Source organism: Carcharodon carcharias, chromosome 3 (genome assembly GCF_017639515.1).
Source record: "Carcharodon carcharias isolate sCarCar2 chromosome 3, sCarCar2.pri, whole genome shotgun sequence".
NCBI classification, from domain to species: Eukaryota; Metazoa; Chordata; class Chondrichthyes; order Lamniformes; family Lamnidae; genus Carcharodon; species Carcharodon carcharias.
This window is the reverse complement of record NC_054469.1, coordinates 197,319,827-197,338,911: the sequence shown is the minus strand read 5'-3', so window position 1 is coordinate 197,338,911 and position 19,085 is coordinate 197,319,827. Positions and strand designations below refer to the sequence as shown.

Here is a 19,085-nt window from a genome sequence, read left to right as displayed (position 1 = left end):
GAGATTTTAGCAAGGGCGAGCAATGAAGCTAATATTCAACCACCCCAATCAATACTTAATCGCTGTGAGGAAGCTTCTAATGGAGGTCACCTTATCACAGAATCACAGAATTTTAAAGGCACAAAAGGAGGCCATTTGGCCCATTGTGTCTGCACCGGCTCTCCAAATGAGCATTTCCTGCCTTTTCATTGTGCCCTTGCACATTGTTTCTATTCAAATAATCATCTAATGCCCTCTTGAATGCCTCAATTGAACCTGCCTCCACCACACTTCCAGGCAGTGCATTCCAGACCCGAACCATTCATTGTGTGAAAAAGTTTTTCTCATGTCACGATTACTTCTTTTGCAAATCACTTTAAATCTGTGCCCTTTTGTTCTTAATCCTTTTACGAATGGGAAAAGCTTCTCCGTATCTACTCTGTCCAGCCCCCTCATGATTTTGAACATCTCTATCAAATCTCCTCTTATCCTTCTTCTCTCCAAGGAGAACAGTCCCAATCTCTCCAATCTATCTTCGTAATAGAAGTTCCTCATTCCTGGAACCCTGCATGTAAACCACTTCTGCACTCTCTTCAATGTGTTCACATCCTTAAGTATAGGAACTGTACGCAATACTCCAGTTGAGATCTAACGAGTATCTTATAAAAATTCAGCATAACCTCCTTGCTCTTGTAACCTATGTCCCTATTAATAAAGACCAGGATACCATACGCTTTATTAATTGCTCTCTCCACCTGTCCTGCCACCTTCAATGATCTATGCACATATATGCGCAGGTCTTTCTGTTCCTGCACCTCCTTATAAGAGTCTTTGTTTCTGATGTGAGCAAGTTTGCTTTAAGATTAATTGACTTAACTGAAATAGTTACTTCTTCGAACTCCTGAAAGAAATTTGTTTCTCACAGATGTGTTACTCTCTGATTTAACAGTTAGTGTGCAGAGAGATTCAGAAGCTTGATGTAGTTTTCAATAACACTGGGATAGCGTGCGGAGATGTAACGAACTGAAGTATATCCTGATGCAAATGGAAATCTTAAGATTCTAACAATTCTCTGAGAATATTCAAAGTTTTCTCTGACCATCCATCAGCACACTGACACTCCCAGCTAATTCCTGGTCTGTCTGCTGTTGATTCCTCACCCCAGACACTGCTCCAAGTGTTAGAAAAAGGCATTTGAAATATTAGGAAACGGGACAGGAAAAATCTGTTAAAGGAGAAGAATGATACACAAAAATGCAGAAATTAACGTGTGCCTGGTGAACTTTAAATTTGGTCCTATAACTCAGTGGAGTTTTGCAAGTGCGGTGAACTGAAGTATATGTCCGTCTGGCTCTCAATCAACGACTTTAGGTGTTTGAAGCAAGTTGGGAAACTAGTAAATGACAAAACAAATAATTGGCCAACTGTTGTAGTGATTTATGTATTTATCTCAGTAGCAGTCTTACAGCGAAGCTACTTCACAGGCTGCTGGACAACACTGTGGGGAGAGCTCACTGTTATTTTGCCTTGTGTTTACCCTATGCCAGATGTCTTCACAAGGAGACTGAAATTAGAAAAAGTTATAGCAGAGCATTGGCTTCTCAGCCACGTAGATTATGTTACGCTTACAAGTAGCTCAGCAAAGAAGTACATGTTGCGTGGTTCGATATTTTGTTTGGCTTTGATCAAAGTAATTAGCAACACATTATGATTTCGTTGTGCAGCATTTTTAAAAAACATGTAGAAGCAGCAAATGTTTTTGGCCTAGCCAGCAGCTGACTGTTAAGAAATTTGCTTATGAATAGGTTTTGTTGAAAGAGGCAGCACTTGCATGAAATTGCTGGCAGGCAAGTTATTAATTCATGTAGACTTTGTTTCCTTGTTCTCTGACTATTTATTTTGGAATTGTTTACTCTGATATATTTTTTGAAATCTCACTGCATACAGGATAAAAAAGTGCAACGGGCCGCATCTGGCCCTTGGGCCAGGCGTTCCCCACCCCTGATCTAAAATTATTGAACTTGGTGTTAAATTCAGAAGACTGCGAAGTGCCAAGTGGAAAGATGAAGCTTGCATTGAGCTTCATTGGAACACTGTAGCAGGCCAAGGACAGAAGGGGTCAGAGTGGGAGCAAGGTAGAGAATTAAAATGACAAGCAACAGCAAGCTCAGGATCATGCTTGCAGACTGAATGGAGGTGCTTCACAAAGCAGTCACCCAGTTAGTGCATTTGGTCTCCCCATTGTAGCGGGGACCATGCACATTGTGAGCAACGAATACAGTGTTCTAAATTGAAAGAAGTACAAGTAAATCACTGTTTGTTTTTGGACTAATTGTTCTACTCCAGGGCCTCATGTGCAAAGGGATCATCCAGTCACAAGTGAAAATTAAATCACATGACTCAATGCAACTTCCTCACTTTGCTTAGAGGGAGAAGTAACAATAATTTCTTTCCCTTTTGTCTAAGGCAGAAGTAGAACTATTTGTGTTTGGGGATGGGGGTGAAAAAAGTTAAGGTTAATTTTAATTTTAGGTTTGGATGCTGGCAGTCAAAGTCCCGTTCTTGTGTTTTAAATGCTTTGCGCCAATATAAGTTAGTTCGCTTTTGGTTATTTTCTTAACTGTGGGATGGTAAAAGAATTTGCTAATAGATCGATAATGCGCACTATTTGAGACGTACTAAGTCAAAGTTAATTGTTGCAGCTGTAGAAAGGTTGCATGAGTTTTCAAAACTAAAATATGCAGAGAAGTACGGTCACCATGAGGCAAATGAGTTACATCATGGAGGCCTTGGATACCAAGAGATCTACGTTATTGGAATTCTTAAAAAAAACATTCAAACCCAATTTTAACACATGTGATCCTTAAAATACTCTCTCTGTTTTTTCCCTACGTGTTGAGAGAAACAGTAGGCAACCAGTGATTGACATTTTCATTACTGGGTTTAGTAAACAATTGTGTTCTCTAATAAAAGGCGCAGACCATATCGATGACTTGGATGAAGGGATCAAATGTATGATTGCTAAATTTGCTGATGACACGAAGATAGGTAGGAAAGTAAGTTGTGAAGAGGACATAAAATAAGGACTCTGCAAAGGGATGTGGATAGGTTAAATGAGAAGCAAGATTTGGCAGATGAAGTACAATGTGGTAAAATGTGAACTTGTCCACTTTGACAGGAAAAACGAAAAGCAGCAAATTATTAAAATGAGAGAGATTACAGAACTCTGCGGTACAGAGAGATACTAACAAAAAGTTAGTATACAGGTACAGCAATTGATTAGGGAAGCAAATGAAATATTGTCATTTTTTGCAAAGGAATGGAATATTAAAGTAGGGAAGTTTTGCCACAGTTGTACAGGGTGCTGGTGAGACCAGATCTGGAATATTGTGTACAGTTTTGGTCTCTTTACTTAATAAAGGATATAATTGCATAGGAAGCACTGCAGAGAAAGTTCACTTGACTGACTCCTGGGATGAAGGGGTTGTCTTATGAGGAAAGGTCAGTTAGGTTGGGCCTGTATCCATTGGAGTTCAGAAGAATGAGAGGTGATATTGAAACATATAAGATCCCAAAGGGACTTGACAGGGTGGATGCTGATAAGGTGTTTCCTCGTGTGGGAGAGACTAGAAGTAGGGGACACAGTTTACAAATAAGGGGTCTTTTAAGTGGGAGATGAGGAGAATTTTTTTCTGAGGGTTATTAGTCTGTGGAGCTCTCTTTCCCAAAGATCAGTGGTTTCAGGGCCGTTGAATATTCTTAAGGTTGAGTTAGATAGATTCTTGACTGACAAGAGGGCCAAAGGGGTATATAGAGTAGACAGGAAAGTAGAGGCTTCAATCAGATCAGATGCGATCTTATCAAATGGTGGAACAGGCTCAAGGGGCCAAATAGCCTACTGCTGCTCCTAATTCATATGTTAGTATGACACTTAGTCCCTATCTAGATCTTCCCAAATCACACAAATGTATGTTGGTGAAATGAATTATTTGTGCTTTAGCATACATTTGCACTAGTTATTAGAAAGGGGAACAGATTCTCACAAAAAGAAAAGGGACGCATTGATGGTTTCTGATTTGTGGCATGTAGGTTGTGCGTGACTTTACCAACCGTCTCAACCTGGAGTGATAGCATGTGACTTGTTGTTCATTGTCCTGGGAATTCATGAAAGCAGCTTGTTAGGACTATAGCAGACAGCTCCAGTTGAAGAGATGGGCCAAATAGCCTCTTGCATATTGCAGTTTTTATGATACAGCTGGAGCAGAAACTGTAGGTCTAGTTGTTAAAAAGAAAATCACACTTCAGTCTGCTTGTGATCCTTGGAAGCAGGTGAACTAATAACATATTATAACTGCAGACATATCCTTTGGTGGAAATCCTGCTTCTCCAATTAACTGAAAATAATGTTGTGTTTAAATATTTTATTGTTTTATGTTTGAAATGTAACTTAAAAAAAATCCATATTCTTCTTGGTTGCCTATTGAATAACATATCCGTGACTCGGATCAGATTGGTGATGAGGGTTTTCTGGTAACTTCCAGGAATGCTGCTCTGTGTTAACTGGCGGGATGGTATGGAGGGGAGGGTGGGTGGTGAGTGTCCTGAAGAATTGCTCAAACTGACCATCGCCGATGTTCTCCCTTCAGCATGGCACTTCTCATCTGCTTGATGCAGTGCCCGAGACTAGGGATATGTTTAGTAACTCATTCCAAAGGCAGAGCCTAAATGCGGCCTTCAATCTGGGCTAGGACATGAAGCAGACCCTTCCACACTTGAGGCTGTTCAGTGATTGATTATTAATAAAATCATAATGATTCTGCTGACACAGCACCAAGGAATTGAGGCCATTACTTGTTGAGTTCAAAAGGCCTTTATGCTGGTGTGCAAGATTCATGGGGTTTTATTAAATTATTTCCCCCCTGCCTTCTCTGAATCCATTGTTTCATGATAAATCTGGAATCAGGAATGCTAACAGCTCATGCCGCATGTCCATCTTCCATGTAAACCTTGGACAGTGAGCATTGATGGTATAGTCAGCCATAGGAGCTAGTTCCTTTTCTTACCTGAAGACCACACACTGGCACTTTTCAGCTAGGAGCAACCCTATCAATTTCTCCCCTCTGTAGCCATGGGGTGCTGAGTCCCAATGCCTAGATTCAACATAGGCTGAGGATTGGACCTGGGACCTTTCTGGTCTGCATAGTGGAGAACTACAGCAAGGGAATGCATTAATTAATGGAGTCATAGGGAGGAGTGTATTACAATGTGTATCTTAGGGATGATTTTGCAAAGATAAAAACAATTGAATAGACAGCTTTCAAGACACATTATTTATGTTAATATATGCACATAAATATTCAGTTTGAGTAATGAGTTTTTGAGTTGTTAGGTTATATAAAACTTTGTGATTCAATGTTAGGGATAAGATTGATTTTAGATATGACTTTAGGTTTTGAGAATGTGGAAATTGCCACCACTTGAGTTGAGACAATTTGCATAGATACCTTTAGGAGGTAGCTAGATAAACACATGAGGGAGAAAGGAATAGATAAAGTAGTGTGGGAGGAGGTTTGTATGAAACATAAACACTGACATTGACCAGTTAGGCCAAATAGCCTATTTCTGTTCTGTAAATTTGATGCAATTCCACCTAAGGTCAGTGCATATTTAATGGTTGACATGGCATTTGGAATCTTGCAACATCTTTAATGCACCAAAAGCCAATCGCACGCAGTGAGAAACCATTAGCCGCAATTTCACATCCAGTCCACCAGGTGTGCTGAAGTTCTGCCCTTCTCACCAACTGCACTCAAGGCTCTCCCATCACCATAGGTTTCCGAGAAAACTTGCCCCCTTCCAAGTTACCTTGTCTCTTCCAACAGAAAGTGAGAAAATTTAGTCAAATGTTGTCTGCGTTAATCTGTCTGACAGTAACTACCCTGGTGAGGTGTGCTAAGGATGACGACAGAACAAAACATTGTGCTGGTAGAGTTTATGAAGGGTTTTGACTGCGTAAATAAAAAGGGACTGCTTCCACTGGCAGGAATGTTGGTAATCAGAGGATTTAAGATAATTGATGATAGAAACTATAGGGGGGAATGTTTTTGTATGCAATGAGTTAATATCTGGAATTCATTACCTGAAAGGATGGTGGAAGCAGATTCAAAAGGGCATTTGATAAATACATGAAGGGGAAAAATTGGGGTGAGAGTGGGGGAGTGGTTTTTTTTGGATATTTCTTTCAAAGAGCTGACACAGGCATGATGGGCCAAATGGCTTCCTTCTATGCTACAGAATTTGAGTTTATAAAATTGTGTGGATGAGTACAATGGGATTTGGAGCACCGTAATTGCTAATCTGGGTTTATATTTTATTTCTTCTCCTCATTTTCCCCCCAATCCCAGCTTTTCTATGGACGAGGGAGTAGAGTGGGGATGAGATTTAATGAACAATGTTTACACGTATTTCAGCTGTATTACCTGCTCAAATCTGTGATTCCTTTTGCTGGTATACTTTGGAGGCCCATTGTATCGCTCCCAACCACTGCCTTTGTCTAAGATCATATGAGATTGGTTTGAGTGGGAGTATTACTTCTACCCCAGTTAGGTGGAAATAATTTTGCCTTAATTTTTTTTTGCCTTGTGTTTAAAATGTAACTTCAACTCTTGAGCCTTTCTGAAGCCGGGATCTGGGAAATTGAAGGTACAAGCCAGTCTAGTGCCAGACTATTTAAGTTGCTTCTTTTCGGAGAACTGTGTAATATGTGAAAGTTTTTAAATTTTTGCAGACGTTATCAGAAACTACAGAAGATTATGAAGCCCTGGTAAGAATCCAATTGGACCGTCATTTTGTGTATTCTCTCACTGCATGGTTGGAAATCAAGCCCTCACACTTTCAAATAATGCTTCCCTCTCTGATCTGTGTTGCCTCTCGCTCTGCGCAGTGCTTCGTATGTTGCATGTGTTAATGGCCAGTTCGGTGATTTCTCCTCTTTTCACTAAAAAGCACCCTTTTTGTTGCACTTTTTTTTTTAATCTAGCCAATTTGCATCCCTAATGCAAGATTCCAGAATCAAATGATTATTGCACATGACCCGAAAGCATACTAACTAAAATAGTCAAAGCACTCATTGACCAATAAGTGCCACTTGCTGTGTAAAATCATTGAGTTATAAATCCTTGTAGAAACAGTAAACATTTTATATTAAGCATGACATTACAAATTACTAACTACAAAAAAAACTCCATTGATTACATTTTTAATGTGAAGAGCTTTGCTTCTCTACCTGTCTATAGGTGGGTTTCAGTTCTACTTTGAGTACAGTTCGTAAGCCTTTCTGGAATAGAGATATGAAGATAAAACTTGTCCAGTGCCAGTCTACATAATGAGACCCATGTGTTTGGCAATGTGACGAACTTCTGTCCTTGCTGAGCCATTAGATTTATTTCCTCTTAAATTATGGCATGATAAAGGTCATTTGTAAAAGTTGCTACAGTTGCTTTTAACCAAGTTCTGACCTTAACACCCTGTAAGTGCACTGTTAAAAGCATGTATAACACCACTGTAAGTCTACCATTAAAGCATGTGGAGGAAGTGTCATAGGTGATGCTGAGTTTTGACCATCTTTTTAGTAATCCTTAAGATGCTGAATGGGTGCCAATAACTTAGGGTAATCTTCAGTTGAAGCGAAAAGATTCCTGGGACTCAATTGTTGGGGAGGGGAATATTGTGTGGCTACATTTTGCCTTCAAGAGCCTGAATCATGCCTTGAATAAATTGCAGACTAATGCAGATTGTTGTCACTTCACACTCCTTGTGAGGTGCTGTGACTGCCTGGATTACTGCTGCCCAAAAGGACGTCACTGTAAATTCACAGGGCTATCTCATGGAACAATATTTAAAATCCTGTCAGTAAAAACGAAAGCATTTAGTTAATGCAGCTGCTCTTTACCTACATTTAAACAATTCCATGGAGTCATGGGGCCAAGTTTGGAGCTTGCTAAGATGTCAAGGCAAACTGTCATTTACAGTGTGGGTTACCACTTATTTGGAACCAGTGCTAAAGTTCAACAGAGTGGCTGAAGCCCAGAATGGGTATTAAGACACTGTCTCTCTACAGTGCAATAGAGCTCAAGTCACTTCGCTAAACACATTTTTAGGGAGTATAATCTGTACTTTGATCTGTTGGCCTTTGTCAGTCTGAATTAGTTATTCCCCTGGGAGGCTTTTTCAGAATAGTAACCAAATGTGGAGAGAGGTGCAGTGCAACTCACATGACCCGATGAAGTTGAAGTGGTCTCCCTACTTTTGTTATTTATAAATTTATTTTTTTTAAACCAAACATGTATCTGTGTAATTAGAATGCAAAATGTATTTCACGACTGAGGATCTTAACATTCACTGTTGTTGACGAGTGTCGATTCGTTTCGGTTGTGTCAGAATTCTCAGAAATAGTATATTTTCTCCCTCACCTTCCGAATCTCAATTTCACTGAATATTTTTGCATCTGAATTACTCTAACTAATTAAGGCGAAAGGGAAAACTTTACAATGCACACTGAAAATTGCTTTGCCCGAGGGACTGTTGTTGCTGAAGGAATGGTAATATATTTCCAAGTCAGGATGGTGTATGACTTGGAGGGAACTTGCAGGTGGTGGTGTTCACATACGCCAACTGCACTTGTCCTCCTAGAGGTTTGGAAAGTGCCATAATAGAAGCCTTAGTGAATTGCTGCAGTGTATCCTATAGGTAGCACACATTGCAGCCACAATGCTCTGGTGGGCGATGGGTTTCTGATCAAGCGGGCTGCTTTGTCCTGGATGATGTTGAACTTCGAATGTTGTTGGAGCTGCACTGATCCAGACGAGTAGAGTGTATTCCATTACATTGGGGGAGCTCAGCATATCAGTCCAAATTACGAGAGTTAAAGCATTTGCATCCAGCTTTAGCCTGAAGTGCCAGGTGGATGATCCGAATCAGCTTCCTCCTGAGGTCCCCTGCACCACAGATGCCAGTCTTCAGCCAATCACTCCGCATGGTGTGAAGAAACAGCTGAAGGCACTGCTTACTGCAAAGACTGTGGGTCCTGACAGCATTCTGGCAGTATGACTGAAGACTTGTTTTCCAGAACAAGCCACGCACCCTTAGCCAAGCCGTTCCAGTGCAGCTAAAACACTGACATCTACCCGGCAATGTGGAAAATTGCCCAGGTATGTCCTGTCCACAAAAAAAAAAGCAGGAAAAATGCAACCTGGCCAATTACTGCTCCAACAATCTAGCCTCAGTCATCAGTAAAGTGATGGAAGAGGGGTCATCAACAACGCTTCCAAGTGGCATTTCCTCAGCAATAAACTGCTCACTGATGCTCAGCTTGGGTTCTGGTTTCATTACAGCCTTGGTTCAAATGTGGACAAAAGAGCTGAACTCCCGAGGTGAGGCGAGAGTGACTGCCCTTGACATCAAGGCCGCATTTGACCGAGTGTGGCATCAGTGAGCCCTAGCAAAACCGAAGTCAATGGGAATCGGGGAAAACTCTCCTCTGGTTGAAATCATATCTAGCACAAAGTTGAGGTTGAGGTTGTTGGAGGTTAATCATCTCAGTCCTGGGCCATCTCTGCAGGGGTTCTCCAGGGTAGTGTACCAAACCCAACCATCTTCAGCTGTTTCATCAATGACCTTCCTTCCGTCATAAGGTTAGAAGTGGGGATGTTCGCTGATGATTGCACAATGTTCAGCACCATTCGCGACTCCTCAGATACTGAAGCAGTCCATATGTAGCAAGACTTGGACAACATTCAACCTTTGGCTGACAAGTGGCAAGTAACATTTGTGCTGCACAAATACCAGGTAATGACCATCTCCAACAAAAGATAATCAAAGCACCTTCCCTTGACATTCAATGGCAATTCCATCGCAGATTCCCCCTCTATCAACACCCTGACCAGAAACTGATTTGGACCAGCCATATAAATACTGTGGCTGCAAGAGCAGGTCAGAGGCTGGGAATCCTGCACTGAGTAGCTCACCTCTTGACTCAAGTCAGGAGTGTGATGGAATTCTCTTCACTTGCCTGGATGAATGCAGCTCCAATAACACCCAAGAAGTTTGACACCATCCAGGACAAAGCAGTTCACTTGATTGGCACTCCAGCCACCAACGTAAACATTCAGTCCCTCCTCCACTGACGCACAGTGGCAGCAGCGTATAACAACTATAAGATGCACTGCAGCAACTCACCAAGGCTCCTTTGACAGCACCTTCCAAACCCCTGACTTCTACCACCCCAACAGCTAAAGGCAGCAGATGCATGGGAACACCACCTGCAAGTTCCCCTCCAAGCCGTACCTTCCTGACTTAGAACTATATCATTGTCCTTTCACTGTCGCTGGGTCAAAATCCCATAACTCTCTTCCTAACAGCACTGTAGGTATATCCACAGCATGTGAACTGCAGCGGTTCAAGAAAGCAGCTCACCACCACCTTCTCAAGGGCAATTAAGGACGGGCTACTAGCCTAGCCAGCAATGCCCATACCCTGTGAAAGAATAACAAAAATTACACTCCTGACTTGTGCCTTGCAGATGGTGGACAGACTTTGGGGAGCCAGGAGGTGACTCACTTGCTGCAGATGACCCAACCTCTCTCCTATTCTTGGAGCCACAGTATTGGTGTGGCTGGTCAAGTTAGAGTGTCTGGTCAACGTTGACCTTAGGATGCTGATGGTGGGGGGGCGGGGTGCAATGTTTTTTTCATATTCATTCACTGGATGTGAGCTTCGCTGGCTGGGCCAGCCTTCATTGCCAATCCCTAGTTGAGAAGGCCTCTTGAGAATGTGGTGGTGAGCTGCTTTCTTGAACCGCTGCAGTCCATGTGGTGTAGGTACACCCACAGTGCTGTTAGAAAGAGAGTTCCAGGATTTTGACCCAGTAATGGGGAAGGAACAGCAATATTTTTCCAAGTCAGGATGGTGAGTGACATGAAGGGGAACTTCCAGGTGATGGTGTTCCCATGTGTCTGCTGCCCTTGTCCTTCTAGATGGTATTGCCCATGGGTTCGGAAGGTGCTGTCTAAGCAGGCTTGGTGAATTCCTGCAGTGCATCTTGTAGATGGTACACACTGCTGCTACTGGTTGAGGGAGTGAATGTTTGTGGATGTGGTGCCAATCAAGTGAACTGCTTTGTCCTGGACAGTGTCAAGCTTCTTGTGTTGTGGGAGCTGCACTCATCCAGGCAAGTGGGGAGTATTCCATCACACTCCTGACTTGTGCCTTGTAGATGGTAGACAGGTTTTGGGGAGTCATTTGGTGAGTTATTCATTGCACGATTCCTAGCCTCTGACCTGCTCTTGTAACCTCAGTATTTATATGGCTAGTCCAGTTCACTTTCTGGTCAATGGTAACCCCCAGGATGTTGATAGTGGGAGATCCAGTGATGGTAATGCCATTGACTGTCAAGGGGCGATGATTAGATTCTCTCTTGTCGGAGATGGTCATTGCTTATTTGCACCATTTGACAATGGTAATGCCACTGTCACAGGAGGTGGTTAGACTCTCTTATTTGTGGCAGTTCTTTCCTGGCACTTGTGTGGCACAAATGTTATGTGCCACTTATCACCCAAGCAGGGCTTGCGAGAATGGACTGTGTCATTACCTCGGGAGTTGCAATTGGTACTGACTCTGCAGTCATCAGCAAACTTCCCCAGTTCTGACCTTAGGATGGAGGAAAGGTCATTGATGAAGCAGCTGAGGATGGTTGGGCCTAGGACAATGCCCTGAGGAACATGTGCAACAACGTTCCTGTGTTCACCCATCTTCCTTTGTAGGACTCCAGCCAGTGGAGAGTGACCCCCTGATTCCCACTAATGTCAATCTTTAGGAGTTCTTGATGCCACATTCGGTCAAATGCTGTCTTGATGTTCAGGGCTGTCGCTCTCGCCTCACCTCGAGAATTCATCTCTTTTGCCTATATTTGGACCAAGGCTGTAAGGAGGTCTGGAGGAATCCAAAATGAACAACAGTAAGCATGTTATTATTGAACATATTCTGCTTGATAGCATTGTCAGTAACAGCTTCCATCATTGTGCTCCTGATTGAGAATAAGTTGATGGAGTGTGTTAGCAGACAGAATATACTTGGGGTAATTTTCCATTTTGTTGGGCGGATGCCAGTGTTACAGCTGTACCAGAATAGCTTGGCTAGAGGCATGACTAGTTCTGGAGCACCAGTTTTCAGACCACAGGCCCAATGTTGCTGGGGCCCATGACCTCTGCAGTATCCAGGATGCCCAACCTTTTTCTTGATATCACATGGGGTGAATTAAAAAAGAATTGTAGATTGGCTTTTGTGATGATGGGAAAGCCTAAAAGAACCTTTGGAATAAAGGCCATGTGGAATTTGGGAATCACTAAATAGCAAACTATTTCATAAAAATACACTGCAGTCATTTTTGCAGCAAGGCCACATTGTTGCTAAACATAATGGTACATTTTGACTGGAAAAGCAGTAAACTTTCAGAATGCTGAGAGTTCTGAACCTTCCCATCTTATAGCATCTATGCAATGGCCTTTTCACCTATTCCACATACAGATCGTAAAAACCTATCCGGTTCACTAGTGTCCTTTAAGAACATAAGAAATAGAAGCAGGAGTAGACCATATGCATCCTGAAGGCTCCTCCGTCATTCAATTCAGTCATGACTGAGCTGCTTCAACTCCATTTTCCTGTCCGTTCCCCATATCCTTTGATTCCCTGAGAAACCAAAAAATAGTCAAAGTCAGCCTGAAATATGCTCAATGATGAAGCAACTGCAATCCTCTGGGGTAGACAATTCCAAAGAATCACAACTCTGAGTGAAAGATTTCTCCTTATCTCAGTCCTAAATGATCAACCCCCTTAGCCTGAAACTGCCCACATGTTATGAATTCCCCAGGCAGGGGAAACAACTTCTCGGTGTCTACCCGGCAAAGCCCCTTTAGATTCTTATATGTTCCAACGTCTCATTCTTCTAAACTCTCGAGAATATAGACCCAATTTACTGAGCCCCTCATCCCAGGGACCAGTCTAGTGAACCTTTGCAGCACGACCTCCAATGCAAATATATTCTTCCTTAAATATGCACACAGTATACCAAGTGCTGTCTCACCAAATCTTCGTACAATTGTAACAAGACTTTCTTATAAGCACATTCCATTTGCTTTCCTAATTGCTTGCTATACCTGTATGCCAGCTTTCTGTGTTTGTTGTATGAGTACGCCCAAGTCTCTCTCAACATCAATATTTAGAAATTTCACACGTTTTTTAAAAAACAATTCTGCTTTTCTGTTTTTGCTACCAAAGTGAGTAACCTCCCACTTCCCCACATTATACTCCATTTGCCACCTTGTTTGCCCATTCACTTAATTTACCCATATCTCTTTGCAGTCACTTTATGTCTTCCTCACAGCTTACATTCCCACCTAGTTTTGTATTGTCAACAAACTTAGATATGTTACTCTGTTTCTTCATCCAAAAATAGGTATTAAATATCTGAGACCTCAGCACTGATCCTGTGTTTGCGGGATGTCTAATTTGGCTAACGATTCAATGGCCTCCTGAGATGCTGAGTGGAGAAATGTGGTGCCTCCTGCAACAGATCTTAGTGGTCAGGTTGATGCGACTTGTTCCATGATATGGGATTCATGGCCACAATTCCACTTTGGGTCATCCCTCATCACCCACTCATGGACCAGGTGACTGTATTGGCCATGCACTTTGCTGATATGGCTGAGCATTGTCCACTGCCCAAGATAGAAGTGCAGGCAGGGACCTCTGCTTGTTGTGTCAGTGATGAGGTGTTGGTTTTTTATGCTGCATGTGGTACTGTCCACCCAAGTAGTTGGTTGATACCAGTTGCATAAGTATTAGCTGCTGTTTTCCAGAATTGCTGGTGTGATTTTAAGTGCTTTCCTGGTGGATTTTTGAAATCTTTATGAATGGGAAGATCATTGTTGCTTGTGGCTTTTTAGTTATTCGTTCATGGGATGTAGGTACACTCATAGTGCTGTTAGGAAGGGAGTTCCAAGATTTTGATTCAACAACAGTGAAGGAATGGCGATATAGTTCCAAACCAGGGTGGCATGTGGCTTGAAAGGGAACTTACAAATGATGGGTATTCCCATGCATCTGCTGCCTTTGTAATTTGAGGTGGTAGAGGTCACGAGTTTGGACGGTGCTGTCAAAGGAGCCTTGGTGAGTTGCTGTAGTGCATCCTGTAGATGGAACACATTGCTGCCACTGTGCATTGGTGGTGAAAGGTGTGAGTATTTAAGGTGGTGATGGGGTATCAGTCAAGCGGGCTGTTTTGTCCTGGATGGCGTTGAACTTTTTGAGTGTTGTTGGAGCTGCACTCATCCAGGCAAGTGGAAAATATTCCATCACACTCCTGATTTGTACCTTGTTGATAGTGGACAGGCTTTGGGGAATAAGGAGGTGAGTTACTCATCACAGAATTCCCAGCCTCTGACCTACAGTTGTAGCCACAGTTATTATATGGCTGGTCCTGTGCAGTTTCTGGTCAGTGGTAAACCCCAGGATGAAGATAGAGGGGGATTCAACGATGGTAATACCATTGATTGTGAAGGGGAAATGGTTAGATTCTCTCTTGTTGGAAATGGCCCTTGTCTGGCATTTGAGTGGCGTGACTGTTAGTTGCCACTTATCAATCCAGTCCAGGCCTACAATACTACCCTGAGGAACTCTTGCAGTGATGTTCTGGGACTGAGATGATTGACCTCCAACAACCACAACCAACTTCCTTTGTGCTAGGAAAGACTCCAACCACTAGAGAGTTTTCCTCCTGATTACAATTACCTTTAGTTTTGCTAGGGCTCCTTGATGCCACACTGGATCAAATACTGCCTTGGTCAAGGGCAGTCACTCTCATCTTGCCTCTTGATTTCGACTCTTTTGCCCATGTTTGGACCAAGGTTGTAATGAGGTCAGGAGCTGAGTAGCCCTGGCGGAACCCAAACGGAGTGTCAGTGAGTAGGTCATTGCTAAGCAAGTACCGCTTGATACCAGTCTCAACAATCACTTCCATCACTTTGCTCTTGCTCAAGAGTAGGCTGATGGAGTGGGAACTGGTTGGGTTGGATTTGTGTTTTGTGGTCAGGACATACCTGGGCAAATTTCCATTTGTTGGATAGATGCCAAAGTAGTTATACTTGGAACAGCTTGGCCAAGGGTATGGCTAGTTTCGGAGAAGAAGCCTTCAATATTATTGCCGGAATGTTATCAGGACCCAGGCCTTTGCAAGTTATCCAGTACTTTAAGACGTTTTTTGATTTTTAATTTTTTTTATTTATTCACAGAATGTGGGCTTTGCTGGCTGGGCCAGCATTTATTGCCCATCCCTAGTTACCCTTGAGGAGGCAGTGGTGAGCTGCCTTCTTAAACCTCTGCAGTCCATGTGGTGTAGGTAAACCCACAGTGCTGTCAGGAAGGGAGTTCCAGGATTTTGACCCAACAGCAGTAAAGGAACGGCGATATATTTCCAAGTCAGGATGGTGAGTGACTTGGAGGGGAACTTCCAGGTGGTGGTGTTCCCATCTATCTGCTACCTTTGTCCTTCTAGATAGTACTGGCTGTGGGTTTGGAAGGCACTGCCTAAGGAGCCTTGGCGAATTCCTGCAGTACATCTTGTAGATGGTACAAACTGCTGCTACTGTGTGTCGGTGGTGGAGGTAGTGAATTTTTGTGGATGTGGTGCCAATCAAGCGCACTGTTTTGTCCTGGACGGTGTCCAGCTTCTTCAGTGTTGTGGGAGCTGCACTCATCCAGGCAAGTGGGACGTAATCTATCACACTCCTGACTTGTGCCTTGTAGATGGTGGACAGGCTTTGGGGAGTCAGGAGGTGAGTTACTTGACGCATGATTCCCAGCCCCTGACCTGCTCTTGTAGCCACAGTATTTATATGGCTAGTCCAGTTCAGTTTCTGTTCAATGCTAACTCCCAGGATGTTGATAGTGGGGGATTCAGTGACGATAATGACATTGAACATCAAGAGGCAATGGTAGGATTCTCTCTTGCTGGAGACTTGTCTGGCGTGAATGTTACTTGCCGCTTGTCTGTTCAAACCTGGATGATGTCCAGGTCTTGCTGTATTTGGACATGGACTGCTTCATTATCTGAGGAGCCACGAAAGGTGTTGAACATTGTGCAATCATCAGCGAACATCCCCACTTCTGACCTTATGATAGAAGGAAGATCATTGATGAAGCAGATGAGAATGCTTGGGCCTAGGACACTATCCTATGGAACTCCTACCGTGATGTCCTGGAGCTGAGTTGACTGACCTCCGACAACCACAGCCATCTTATTTCTACTAGGTATGACTCCAACCAGTGGATAGTTTTCCCCCTGATTCCCATTGACTCCAGTTTTGCTAGGACTCCTTGATGCCACACCCAGTCAAATGCTGCCATGATGTTGAGGGCAGTCACTCTCACCTCACCTCTGGAGTTCAGCTCTTTTGTCCATGTTTGAACCAAGGCTGTAATGAGGTCAGGAGCTGAGTGGCCTTGGCAGAACCCAAACTGGGCATCAGTGAGCAAGTTATTACTAAGCAAGTGCCGCTTGATAGCACTGTTGATGGCCCCTTCCATTACTTTACTGATGATCGAGAGTAGACTGATGGGTAGGTAATTGGCCGGGTTGGATTTGTCCTGCTTTTTGTGTACAGGACATACCTGGGCAGTTTTCCACATAGCTGGGTAGATCCCAGTGTTGTAGCTGTACTGGAACTGCTTGGCTAGTGCAAGGCAAGTTCTGGAGCACAATCCTTCAGCACTTTTGCTGGAATATTGTCAGGGCCCATAGCCTTTGCAGTACCCAGTGCCTACAGCCGTTTCTTGATATCACGTGGAATTAATTGAATTGGCTGAAGACTGGCATTTGTGATGTTGGGAACCTCCGGAGGAGGCCGAGATGGATCATCCACTTGGCACTTCTAGCTGAAGATTGTTGCGATTGCTTCAGCCTTATCTTTTGCACTGCTGTGCTGGGCTCCTCCATCATTGTGGATGGGGATATTTGTGGAGCTGCCTCCTCCAGTGTGTTGTTTAATTGTCCACTCCCACCATTCATGAATGGATGTGGCAAGACTGCAGAGCTTAGACCTGATCCGTTGGTTGTGGGATCGCTTAGCTCTGTCTATCACTTGCTGCTTATGCCATTTGGCATGCAAGTAGTCCTATGTTATAGCTTCACCAGGTTGACCCCTCATTTTTAGGTATGCCTGGTGCTGCTCCTGGCATGCCCTCCTGCACTCTTCATTGAACCAGGATCGATCCCCTGGCTTGATGGTAGTGGTAGCGTGGTGGATATGCCAGGCCATGAGGTTACAGATTGTGTTCGAGTACAATTCTGCTGCTGCTGATGGCCCACAGTGCCTCATGGATGCCCAGCCTTGAGTTGCTAGATCTGTTTGAAATCTATCCCATTTAGCATGTGAAATGAATTGAATTGGCTGAAGACTGGCACCTGTAATGCAGGAAGCCTCAGGAGGAGGCTGATTCAGAACATCCACCCGGAACTCCTGGCTAAAGATTTTTCCATCTCATGGAGTGTGATGGCTTCATGGTAAATGACTGGCGGGACATTGTGGGACAGTACTGGGAGCTGCTTGGTTAGAGTGGTCTTATAATCCCTGTTACTGTCCTCTTGGTGTCTGCCTGCATGTCTGTGATCTTCAGCTGGTACTGCAGCCACCACACATTCAGAGCAGTATTCTGCAGTAGAATAGGCTGAGGTCACTGTTCTGGTGTGAATTGTTCTGCTATGATTCCCTTATGATGCTCCAGTGAGTTTTGGGACCAGGATTACCCTGGCTTTTATTTTTTTGGCCAGTGTTGATGAGATGAGACCAATCGGTGGGAGCTCTGTCCAAGGTGAGATGCAGATATTTTGCGTTGGTGTTATGGATAAGCCACCTTCCACAGAAGGAAGCATTGAGCTCTTTCCCAGCACTGCGCTCTTAAGTTGAAAAGGCGGCACAGTTTTCTTATCTCACTTGGGATGGATTATTCCTCTGCATTTGTTTTCAGAGGTAGTCGTTGCATTAAGAGGCAGGCTGCACTGGCATCTGCAATGACATTTGCCAGCTCCTGAAAGGGCAGTATGATGGTATCAAGTCAATGACACAAGTTGCAGAATTTCCTGGTGGAGCATGAGAAATCCAGGTTTACAGTGGTTTCTTGCCACCGCGGTAATCTGCCTTCATCTAGAGAATCCATGAGTGCTGTAGCTGTATCTGGGCCTTGACTGACATCAAACTCTTTCTGTTCTCTCGCTCTCCTGGGTCTGGAAATGAGTGCCCTGCTTGCTTCCTGTTGTTGGCATTGATGTTTGTATTATTAGTGTGATGTCATTGGCATAGATGAATATCTGGATTTTGGTATATCCACTGTGTAGGTTTGAACCTAGGTGAGCACTGACCTCTTTGGCTGGCAATTGCTGAACATTGGGTTCAGCTGGCCTAATGACAAAGATAGATGCAGAACTTAAAGGTTGCTCGCCGGCGCGTTGATAAGCCCTGAGAGTTTTGTGACATTGATAGATCATTTTAAGCTTGAGCAGCAGGCCTTCATGCCAGGCATTTGTTACATGTTGATGACAAACCTATGAAGCAGCTACAGTGCTCAGCTGTTTCTGGAGCCCTGCCTCAATATTGGTAGTGAGTGCAAGGACCTGGTCGGAACAGGTTCTTCTTCCTCTGAAGCCCACCTACTTGGGAGGATGGCTTCTGAAACTGTTTTCTATCCAGTTGAAGATGAATATTTGACCTGCTTATACACTGTAAGCTGAAGAGTGATGGGACTGTAGCATTTAGGATTTTATGCTAGTTTTCCTGGCTTTAGGATTGCAACAACTTCTTAATGGTGCCAGATTTCTGCAATTATCTTTGTCAAAGATATTGGTGGAGAGTCTGACAAGACACATGCCTCAATTTGGGTCCTGATTGTTGAGGAGCTCGGGGTTGGTGACATTGAAACTGGTGGCCTTCCTAAATTTGGTGACTGCTGGCAATGCACCCATCTCTTTGAAAGGTTCTGAGTGCAGAGAGAGTTTAAGC

The 19,085-nt window shown here is 43.5% G+C and overlaps 1 protein-coding gene across 5 annotated transcripts in view; it reads left to right on the top strand.

Annotated features, from left to right (window-relative positions):
- Positions 1 to 19,085, top strand: part of elmo1 (engulfment and cell motility 1 (ced-12 homolog, C. elegans)) — a 277,120-nt gene that overhangs the window by 74,538 nt on the left and 183,497 nt on the right. For all 5 annotated transcript variants that reach the window (XM_041184319.1, XM_041184321.1, XM_041184320.1 and 2 more), the window contains exon 7: positions 6,767 to 6,802. In XM_041184319.1, coding sequence (XP_041040253.1) covers positions 6,767 to 6,802 — 36 coding nt within the window. The remainder of the gene's footprint in view (positions 1 to 6,766; positions 6,803 to 19,085) is intronic.